At 39.0% G+C, this 11,693-nt stretch overlaps 1 protein-coding gene across 1 annotated transcript; it reads right to left on the bottom strand.

Moving 5' to 3' along the window:
- Nucleotides 1-966: 966 nt before the first annotated feature.
- Nucleotides 967-7,788, bottom strand: Arl14epl (ADP ribosylation factor like GTPase 14 effector protein like). Its single transcript, XM_051201043.1, has 3 exons — nucleotides 7,696-7,788; nucleotides 5,507-5,646; nucleotides 967-1,201 (listed from the first exon to the last, which is right to left on the bottom strand). Exons 1-3 carry the CDS (start codon nucleotides 7,786-7,788, stop codon nucleotides 979-981), a joined length of 456 nt encoding a protein of 151 aa, XP_051057000.1. The 3' UTR covers nucleotides 967-978.
- Nucleotides 7,789-11,693: the final 3,905 nt, after the last annotated feature.

Below are 11,693 nucleotides of genomic sequence, written 5' to 3'. Positions count from 1 at the left end.
CAAAGACAAAAACAAAGACAAAGACAAAGGTTCTCTCTCTCTCTCTCTCTCTCTCTCTCTCTCTCTCTCTCTCTCTCTCTCTCACACACACACACACACACACACACACATACACACACCTTCCAGACACCTCCACACAAGCTACTGTGCATATTAATTAAGGCTAACTTCTTTTTTTAAAAAAAATCCTGAAATACTGATCCTGTAAGGAAATATGTAAATCACTAACTTTTAGCATATTTAAGTCTTTGCTTCTCAATTTAACAAACTAATATGTGATTTAGTAAAATTACTAAAATTACTGAATGTATTAAGATTAATATTAAATATAAACAAAAATAAAACTAAAGATATACAGTACAAGAAGCATAATGTTGCTTTTCTTAGTTATGTATGACATTCTAAGAAAAACAAATTATAAAACAAGTTATGGTTGTATTTTCTAGGTAACAGTTTGCAGATACAGTGTTCTGCAAATCTTCAAACTGTGATGTTCTCAACCAGACACTCTGAGAAGGGAGAGGTATGGCTTCCAGGCAGAGCCGAGACTGGTGCTAAGGAGCAGGACTGATTGTCCACTCCTGTAGCCTTCAGTCATGAGTTGAGGAACCCGAGAGGGGCACAGAAGTCTAGATAATTACCCAATTTGCCCAAACACAAAAACTTATCCAAGAAGATGTTTGACTTAAGTGTGTATGTGTGTGTGTGTGTGTGTGTGTGTGCCTGATCATACTTATACATATGTACATATGTATACAATAAAAATCAAGAAACAGAAGGCAGGCATGATGCATTACACCTAAACTACCAGGACTTGGGAAGCTAAGGTAGAAAGACTGCTATGAGTTCAAAGCTAGCCTGAGCTACAGAATAAGACCTGTCTCAAAACACACACACACACACATACACACACACACACACACACACACACAGTGTCTAGAGAGTGTGTGTCTAGAAAGTGTCTATGCGTAATATCTCCTAGTCAGGAACACTAAATGGCAGAGTGCTGATGACCTCTCCAGACTCAGTGACAATGGCGTCATAAACCCAGCGACGATTGCACCGGCACTCGGGCCCACACTTGTTGGAGTTGCACTTGGGGCAAGGGTAGAAACAGCCCAGGCAATTCTTCTCCAGGCAGTCACACAGGTCCATGTCATTACAGATTAGCCTGCCACTTTTGTCATACTTCTTCATAACTCTGCAAAGAAGAGATGACACGGATGAGATTGCACCGCTGTCCTCACCACTGGGAAGAAACTACTGCACAGCACTGTGACATGCGTGGCCCTTTTCCTCTCAGGGAACAGCATGCTGGAGGCTACCAGAAACAGTCCCCCCATATTGAATGCCAGTCAGCTGGAATGCACAGCCAGGCTGATTGCTGAGGGAAAGCTAATTGTTCACCATTTCTGGGGGCATATAAACATCCATCTAAGAACACTGGAATAGCTAACTGGAGCTTCCTGCTACAAAGGTTCTATATTTCCTTCAAAATAACATATAGATGGTATTTTTCTGTGTTTGGGAGGGGTCTATGTAGACACTAAGGCCAACATAGTGTCCATCTGTGTTAGGCAAGAAGGAAGTCTGGTTCAATAGTCAGTAGCAAGTGCTGGTTCAGACTTCTAGAGTGACACCAGGCAGTTTATTTGAGGCAGTACAGTTTACCAAAAAAAAAAAAAGTTCCCTGGTGTAACATAATCCCATGTGCACAATAAAGCTTCAGGCATAATTAATCACATTGAAACTCTTTTCAAAGTACCTGTCACCTCTTCCATGAAGACGGGTTCTATAGACAGACTACATGTGTTATATCTTAAGGGCCTGGGAGAGGATCTGCTGTGGTCTCTGTCACACAGATAGTGCAGATGTCACCAGGCTATTAACCACATCCACTCCAAGCCTGCTGGGTGGAAGACAGGTATACATACCTTCCATTGAAGAGACAACCCTGCATGTTTAACATTCCAGGGTTCCGTAGTGCTTATCTGTAAGCACAAGGACTTCATGGCCTCTATATTTTCCTACTAACTTTATAATCTTCTTCTCTCTTAAAAGCACTCTAGCAAAAACGGGTGTATTTCTTAATGATTCAAGATGAAGACTATCAGTTACTACACCATAATCATTAAAGGGAAGGGGGAGAAACTATTGACGAAGGTTTCAAGTGCCTTTTCTTCTGTTTCTTTATGACTATTTTACCGCCAGTGTAGACAGAAAATATAAGTACCAGAAATGGCAGGAGTCTGGGTTGTAAGACCACAGTAAAGGCAAAATGTTCGCCAGAGGGCAGCACTTCAGACCTTAGATTCCCACACTGTCTCTGCCTACCTCTGCAGCATGCCTGTGGTAAAGACTTTTACAAGAACTTTACCACCCACTCAAAACCAAACCACTTTTATCTTTCAAAACAAATCTGCTTGAAAGCCTTGGGAGCGGGTTGTATATCTTATCACCTTGAGGTCCAGAGACTGGCATTCCACTTATGTGGTCACACTGTGCTGTGGAATAGTTCTTCTGTACACTGTGAATATGTATTACTCTCCTTGGTTAATAAAAAGCTGGCAGGCTGGTAGCCTGGCAGGAAGTATAGGTGGGCAGTCAGATACTGAGGACTCTGGGAGGAGGAAGGACAGTCAGAGGAGTTGCCAGCTAAATGCAGAGGGAGGAGGAGATGAGTGTGACATGCTAATAAAGGTACCACCATGTGGCAGAGAGTAAGTAAGAAATATGTGTTAACTCAACATGTAAGAGCTAGTTAGTAATAAGCCTGAGCTATTGGCCAAGCATTTTAATTAATATAAGCCGCAGTGTGGTAATTTGGAAGTGGCTCCATGGATAGGAGAACTCTGCCTTCAAATGGCACCAAACGTTTGGTAAGAATTTCTGCATAAATTCTAAAAAAAAGGTTCGTAACAGAGACAAACATAGTAGTTTCCTAGTCTCACAGAATCATGTCAGTAGCATCACAGAGATTCTATCAGTCTCCCAACAGCTGCCTGCAAGCCTGAGAGCTCCAGCAGCATGCTGCATGGCAGGTTTAGGATTTTTGTTCATGCAGACAAAAAAGGTTACAGATATGCAGTAAAGACAAATTCATACAAAAACACAAACAAAACAAAACAACCTCTAAATGGGGTACAGTGCTTTTAAAAATATACGTAGGCTTGGGAGAGAAAGAAAAAAAAAGGTAGGAAAAAGTTCTTTTAAAAATAGAGTGATTAAAAAATATAATAAGCCACATAAAGATAGGAAATACACAAAGGGTCTGGATCCTGTATGTTGTGTTGTCTTTGAATTTTTTGGCTGCTAAGAGACTCTGAATTATAAAAACTGGTAGATTCAACCAAACTATATATTTTAAAAATATCTTGATTTCAAAATATAAGCCAAAAGATATGTTACTTAGGGAGATGTTATGCATTTATTTATACATGAAATGAGAGGCTATCAATTTATTCTGAGTTAAAGAAAATCAGGTTTGGTCAAGGAAGACCTCTGAAAATCCTGGCTGCAAACATAAAGAAATAAACCCAAAAGAACCACAAGACATGTGATGTTATACTTTACTTGCTCAAACACATAACCACAACAATAACAAAAATCATCTTTGACTGACTTGTATACAATGCACAGTCTATACTTGTATTGATGCAGACATGTATGTTATTTTTTTAAAGCTTATATATTTTCAGAGCAAGGGGACCAGACAGCAAGGAAAACAGATGACCCTGGTGGTCCAGCATTTCAAAATGCCTCTGTTACAGTCTTCTCAGAATTCTGCATCCAGAACAGCGTTAGGATGCTGACTGAGATGGTCCAGCCTCACAGAGCATTACAGCCAAGATTTAACAATTATCCTAAATTTTCTCAGGGTCCCCCAAAGATTACCAGTACCCCCAGTCAACAGGAAGTAGAAAGAAAAAACTAAACCACATTCCCCAGAAATTAGTTAAAGATATTTATTATCATTTAAGGTGGGTTGTTATGGATAATGGTCAGGAAAAAAGCTAAACAAAAGAGAATAGATTCAAGGTCCTTTTCTGAAAAGAAAGGAGGAGATACAGAAATGATAGGATAAAAGGAAGATTATTGAATCTACTCTATCCCAAAAATAACTATTAGTATTAAATATTTTACATTGATATAGATTTTTGTATATTGGTACAAATTTGAGGTTATTTTTGTTATACGGGATATGTGTTTTTACTCTTGTTTAAGATATTTTATATATTGACAGAAATTTAAGGTTATTTTTGTTAGGATATACTGTACATATATTTCTACTCTTGTTTAAGGTATTGCACCTATTCAGCTTATTTAACAATGTAATGTAAATTTCTAGTCCTTGAAAGTTCTTATTACAAACTATTTAGGATAATAAATACAGATTAATGGTAATCTATAATAGTCAAACTTATAGTCATGGTAAGTATGTTTTCAAGGTCATACATAGTGTCACTTTTCCTTGACAATTAACTGAGATTTGATTTTAAAAGCAATTTTATAAGATCAGGGCAAAAACATACCATACTTCATACATAAAAATGAGGGAAAACTATAGTGAGGATATATTATATGTGGAAAGAATCTATTTTCAATAAAAGAAAAAAATGAAATAATAATAAATACAATCCTTCCTACACATCAAAATTTCAAATATGTAAGCTCAGTTTTCACTCCTTCTGTTTCATATAAATCATTTAAAAATTTATGTGTATGTACGAGTGTAATACCATGTGTATGGAGATCCCCTGCCAGAAAAACCAGAAAATGGGGTCAGATTCTCTAGAGCTGGATTTGCAGGCAGCTGGGAGCTGCCCAAGTTTGGGGCTATGTACCAGTTCAGGTGCTCAGAAGAACAGGGAGTGCTCCTCACTGCCAAGATATCCATCTAGTTCGCTGCTTCAGAATGCGTTTTTTTCCCTTGTCATGCTGTAGTCGAAAGCTAGGGTCTTGTGCATGCTAGGCAGGTGCCTCTGAGTTACACCTTCAGCTACTGTATATTCCAATATATTAATGGTCCTTGTATTTAGTGATAGCATGGTACCTGCTTAATTTCTGAATCCAACCCTGTGGTTACATTATTTTTCCTTTTAATAATACTTCTTTGTTATATTCAGTCAACTTTTCTACTAAAGGTAATATTTTAGGATAAGGCCCTTTGGGAAAAAAAAAAGGGTGCTCTTTGAGATTTAGATTATCACCCCCCCACACACACACACATACACATAGTTTTCCTAAGTAACTCAAGCTGACTTTGAACTTGGAATCTTTCTGCCTCTGTATCCAAGTGCTGGCATTCCAGGCACATGCCACCTTGCTCTCAACAATATTGCCTATTTCTTAAAGATGCTAACACCCAGGCATAAGGGGACTTAAGTGTACTATAGAAGAAAATGTTGAAAACATGACAAGATGTAGCTTTTAATTACTTTGCTTTAAAATCAAGGAGAACACTTGCAATTTATAATGCCATAAATCAAATACATCATGATCTTACTTGTTCTTCCCAGAAAAATATTCATTCATCTTTGACATCCGTGCTTTCTTTTTCTGCTGCCTTGTCTCAGGGTTAAAATCTGCCACCTGTGGTCCAGGGTTTTGAAATGCCAAGCATTTTAGCTGCCGTTCTATTTGTTGCTGTGAAATGAACAAAATATTTTAGTAGTTTCATACATCTTTCATTCTTTCAAAATGGACTGTCTGGTGTTCTTATCAAAACATCATGGGAATGTGTTTGCTGCATAAGGAAAAATCAACAGTTTAATCTGATTAAGTTCCAAAAGGCTATATATCCTCAAATTCAGCCATTCTTTCTAAACACAGAGTAGAAAGTGTCTCCAATGAAAATGTGGTGGTGGCACACACCTTTAATCCCAGCACGTGGAGGGCAGAGGCAGGCAGAGCTCCATGAGTTCAAGGCCAGCCTGGTCTACAGAGTGAGCACCAGGAGATGCTCCAAAGCTACACAGAGAAACCTTGTCTCAAAAATGAAATAAAATAAAATAAAATAAATAAAAAATAAAAAAGTGGAAAAAATAAAAATAAAAACTGCTGTGGAATAATGTTACTGTGCCAATTATGCTGTGATTGGTTTAATAAGGAAGCTGACTGGCCAGTAGCTGCATAGGATAGGGTTAGACGAGAAAAACAAACTAAGGACACTGGGAAGAGTCACCAGCAGACAGGGAGAGGAAGCAGGAGGTACAAGATGAAAGAGAGGTAATGTCACATGGTAGAATTTAGATTAATATAAGTTGTAAGACGCTGAGTATTTATAATTAATATTAAGTCTCTGTGTGATTATTTGGGATTTGCTGCTGGGACACAGAGAAACTCCAACTACAGATGGCATCCCAATGTGTGGCCAGAATGTCCACATATGATCTGACAAAGCTTTAAAAAAGGATTCTAAATACACACAAAACAAGTCAAACATAGCTTCCCGGTAACCACCTTTCTCGGGGGTAAACTATGTTTGCTGGCAGCAAGCAAAGACACAGCTTTTTGTTGTTGTTGTTGTTATTTTGTTTTTTTCGAGACAGGGTTTCTTTATGTAGCTTTGGAGCCTGTGCTGGAACTTGCTATGTAAACCAGGCTGGCCTCGAACTCACAGAGATCCACCTGCCTCTGTCTCCCAAGTGCTGGGAGTAAAAGCACGTGCCACCAGTGCTTGGCAAAACACAGGTTTTTAAGTGATGGCTTCCAGGCTCAGTGCTAGTGGCAAAAACAGGCACAGCTCTTTGAAGAGGCCATGCTACCAAACACTTAAACGGGGTTCATGAGCAGTGGCAGTGTGGACCCCCAAAACTTCCCAAAGTTGGGGTGGTAAATGTGGCTCTCACTGGTCCCTCTGCTACGAAGCTAGGCTCTCAGAGAACCAAGTGGGGTGAAGCCGGCTGCCATAAGCGAGGTGGAGGTCCTAGCCACACTGCTTAGCAGTTTAATGGTGCATGTGTTCAGAAAAAGATTACAGATACACAGTAAAGACAGTTCTAGACTGACAAAGAACTTCTAAAGAGGTTAGTGTGTTTAAGAATGTACATAGGCTTGGGAGAGAAAAAAGAAAGGGTAGAGACAGTCGTGAATTTAAAAAAAAAGTTTAAAAAGTAATGAAGTAAAGTCCTTAAAAAGGAATAAAGTAAACATGAACAGTAAGTCACATAAAGATGGAAAATACACAGAGTTTGAATTCTGTATGTTACTGTGCTGTGTTTAGATTTTCTGCTTGCTAATAAAGAAACAGCAGGTGCTAAAACACATTGGATTATGAAAACTGCCGGATCACCTGAAAATACGTGACTTTTAAAGGTAACATAAATTATAAGTTTTGAATATGTGGTATGTACAAGTCAGTTAAAGATTTTTTTTGTTTTATGTTTCAGCAGGTAAAAATTCATTACATGTTCTGTAGATTATTTTAAGATTTATTTATTTATGTCTATAGTCAAGATTTTCAGGAGGTCTTTCTCGATCAAACTTAATCATCTTTAACCTGACCTTAATCCACAGCCTCTCATTTCCTGTAGAAATAAAAGCATAACCTCTCCCCCAAAGTAACACACCATTTGACTCTGATTTTGAAGTCAAAACATCTTTAAAATATATAGGTTGAGCTTCTAGCATCTCAGACATTCCATGCTAGCAGCTCAACAAATTACATGAAATCATGACATCTGCATGCTATACCAGTTGCTTTTGGCCAATCGGACTGCTTTTCTCTGAAGACATTTGATTTGTGGGTTCTTCTTGAGTGGAGTTCTTATCAGACGGTTCACTCATTTTTGACCGCTAAAAAGGCAAATGGAAAGAAATGAAACATATCAAAATCACATATTTCAGGGTTGCATCTTAAAATTTTCTTTTGACCTCCTTCCAGGTCATCTTAACACTCAAAGCTAGACTACAAGAGAAAGCCCAGCTCCTTCTCCCCAGTCCCTCTCAACCTCCTGCATCTTACTCCCCGCAACCAACTCTAATGATATTTTTCTCTCCCAGGAGCTCCGCTGACAAATCACATGTGTACTTTGTACCATCATGGATAGCTCTGGAGCAGACAACACTACAGACCAAGCCTCTTGTTTAAGAAGAATGAATTATTCTTTCTTCTTTGTGTTTTCTCTTGGCCGGGGTGGTGGTAGTGGTAAGATATGCAAATGTCACACATCCCCAGTAACTATAAAGCTTATATCCATTCTCACAGCTTCTGCTAGATCCAATTGGCTTATTATTGAGTTTGTTAATTGAGAGGAGAAGACATCCATCATGGGTAGCACTATCCTGAACTGTGGGAGAGGAGAGAAAGCAAGACAAGGGCAAGCATACATGAAGTCATTCCTGTCTAATCCTTGACTGTGTGTAATATGACCATGAGTCACAAGCTCCTGCCACTCTAACCTCCGTAGGGAGGTGTAGCTGATGGACAGACTGTATGTAACCTGGACCTGCAAACTAAAATAAAGTTGTTCTCCCCCAAATTACTTTTGTCAGAATATTTTATCACACAACAGAAAAATCCTGGCCACCCCCCCATCCCCAACTCAAGCTTCCTGGTGTATTTCTAATGCAAATTGAGCCAAGTCACCAATTTCTTATAATACTCAGTTTCTGAAATGCCTGTGATTTATTTAAAAACACTTTAGCAGTGCATCAGGATATTGTGATGTGTGCATTATATCTTTGCATATATATGTATGCATGTATGTACACACACACACACACACACACACATACACACACACACACGGGAGATTGATTACAAACAATGCTGATCATACGTTCATGGTGCAGGGCTGGTCTGTGCCATTGGAAAAGAAAAGACTCCACTTAGAAGAGACTTTCACAATCTCAGCCCCTTTTCTCCTCTCTCCATCACCAGTGCTGGTCACAGGTTATTTCATCCAAAGGAACCCCAAGTTAACTCTGTTAAGTTGGTTTGGGTCTTTTGGTATTAGCTCCTTCCTGACCCAAAGAGACTTATCAGTGGGTCTTCTGACATCTAGTCAACAACATCTGTCCCTTCCCTACTCTGTGTTCCACTTTCCATTTCCCAACATTAGGTAAGGAAATGATGCTGGTTTTTCCTTCCAAGGTATAGTTTTCCTTTCCAGTCTATTGGGTAACCCATTTTAATACAACAGTGTCTACAATGTAAATAGCATGATGGCAGCTTGACTAACTTTTAGACAGGTTTCTTTCTGGAATCTCCTTCCATGGAGCATATGCTTAAGAAAACAAAAACCTAGCAATTAGAAACTTGTCCTTTCCCTTCAGCATCAGTCCTTTCAGAACAAAACTGTCCTCAAAGACCTGGAAACCACCCATTTAAAATGTAATTATCAGGAAAGGTAGCATCTTCTGTCCATCCTACATGAGAGGACAGGAGACTAACTTGAAACAAGGACAATTACCAAATGCAGGTGGCCTTGTCACTGAGAAAAACATCAGCAAACTCAGAATCACGTTAACACATCCTACTTTCCAGCATCCCTGTGTACCCTGGGTTTCCCAGCACTTTTCTAGTAGGTATCGCCCCCATTAAGAACCATTTTACCTTCTGCTTCAAGGGAGCTGAGTTCAAACTGGTTTGGTCTTTATTTTTTTCAATAGCTTTGAATAATCTTCCTTGTATGTTTAAACATTGCCTCCATGTTTGTCAACAAATGAATGGGTAATGTGGGATACATACACAACAGATTATTATCTGGCCACAAAGAAGAATAAAAATATATCACTTACACAGGAAAAATGGGTGAAATTAGAGACCATAGAAAGACAAATGTCAATATGTAAGTAAAGAGAAGGAGAAAAAACAGGGGGAAGAGACAAGAAGACATTGCATGAAAGTACAATAAGCATTCCTCCTCACAGGAGAGATGTTTAAAAGATGTTTCCACAGGGAACAGTATGGGATTTAAAGTGTACAGCAGTAACTGATTTCTAGGGAAAATCCTTCATGCAAATTATTTTTGGATGTCACTCATGAAATGTAGGTCTCCATAAATTCTCTAGGGGGCAGAGTTGCTCTTTTGAGCTCTTATTTTCTTTCTTTTTTTTTCTTTTTTCATTTTTCTTCTTCTTCTTTTTTTTTTTTTTTTTTTGTTGCTCTGACAAAAGCAACTTAGGGAAGAAGGGGTTTATTTTTAGTTCACAGGTCCAGGTTAGATACACTCTATCAATGCAGGGAAATCAGTTACAGGGGCTTGAGACATTCAATCAAAAACCAAACAAACAAACAAACAAACAAACAAAAAAACAATGACACAGGAATGAAGTACTGCATATTTGTCTTCATTTTGCTTCCTCTCCCCTTTTACACTTCAAAATCCCTTACCTGGGGAATGGTGTCACCCATAGTGGGCAGCTCTCTGGTTTCACCTAACACAACCAAGATAATCCTCCACAAGCATCCTCACAGACCAACTTGATCCAAACAGTTTCTCAGTGAGATTCTCTCCCTGGGTGATTCTAGAGTATGCCAAGTTAACAATTAAAACTAACCAAGTAACTAAACATACTCCAGATAACTAAAAATGGAATTATAATGGCTATCAGTAGCAGCCCAAAACATTTGTTCCAGGAAAGTACTAAAATGGTCAGAACTCACTCTTTTCCCCTTGTTTGATGTTCTAAGGTAGAAGTTTCTAACAGTACAGGGGTCTTTGAATATAAATGAGTAAAATGTGCATAATTATGTCCATTGACTTCTAACTGAAGTTCTGTCTGCCAATGCAGTCTCTCTCTCTCTCTCTCTCACACACACACACAGAGACACAATATTAGGAGCCTCTTCCAAGAACCTATGGTCACCATCCCCACCATTATGGTAATATAAATGAAGGCTCACAGATCTGTATTGTCCAAACTATGGAAGAAACTCATTTCCAAACATAAGATTGGCCACACAGAAGAGTCTGAGTTATTATATTTGACTAAAATGAAAAAAAATCACTTTGATTAACATTGTGTTTTGTCCTAGCACCATGTCCGATGTGTTATTAAAAAATCTAAAACACAGGCCAAGTTCAAGCAAGGAGGCTTCCCAACTCCTAACAAACATAGACTACTGGAGCAGAGGCAACCCCAAGGGGCAGCACAGGAAAGAGAACAGGCTTGTCAGAGTGGAGATCCGCTGATTCGCCAAGCTCATTGGGCAGGTCAGCTGACAGATTACTGCAGAGATGACGTTCACCTACAGGTAATAGTTCCTTGATTTACATCCTCATCCAAACTCCTTTGTTCAACTTAAACAGGAACCCAAAATTGCTCTATAGGCATGCTTGCTCTAACATGTATTTTCCTTCTCACTTTAGTTTTGTTTTTGTTTTCAAGACAGGGTCTCACTAGATAGCTCTGGGTCACTAGAACTCACAGAGATCATCTGCCTGCTTGCCTCTTCCTACTGAGCACTAAGCTCAAAGGCATGTGATACCACACCCATATTTTAATTCACATTCCTATTTTGGTTAGGTCTTTACCTATGGAGAAGTCTTACATTTCACTTTACCTTCAGTAAGCCCCCAAATTAGCACACCGCACACAGTGCTCAGTAATACCCTGTGACTAGCCAGGTGTAGTGGCACGGGCCTTTTAGTTCCATGAGTTCAAGGATAGTCCAGTAAACACAGTGAGTTCTAGACCAGTCAAGTCAACTTACTGAGACTGATACCAGTCTAGAAATACATACA

Source organism: Phodopus roborovskii, unplaced genomic scaffold (genome assembly GCF_943737965.1).
Source record: "Phodopus roborovskii unplaced genomic scaffold, PHOROB, whole genome shotgun sequence".
NCBI classification, from domain to species: Eukaryota; Metazoa; Chordata; class Mammalia; order Rodentia; family Cricetidae; genus Phodopus; species Phodopus roborovskii.
The sequence above is the reverse complement of the archived record's forward strand: the minus strand, read 5'-3'. Positions and strand labels throughout refer to the sequence as shown.

What these genes read in the sequence shown, in the direction of transcription:
- Arl14epl (XM_051201043.1), bottom strand. Translation starts at nt 7,788, where the DNA reads ATGAGTGAACCGTCTGATAAGAACTCCACTCAAGAAGAACCCACAAAT. An exon ending in CGATTGGCCAAAAGCAACTG is followed by an intron (nt 5,647 to 7,695) that starts GTATAGCATGCA and finishes TTCATTTCACAG; the next exon opens with CAACAAATAGAACGGCAGCT. An exon ending in TATTTTTCTGGGAAGAACAA is followed by an intron (nt 1,202 to 5,506) that starts GTAAGATCATGA and finishes TCTTCTTTGCAG; the next exon opens with AGTTATGAAGAAGTATGACA.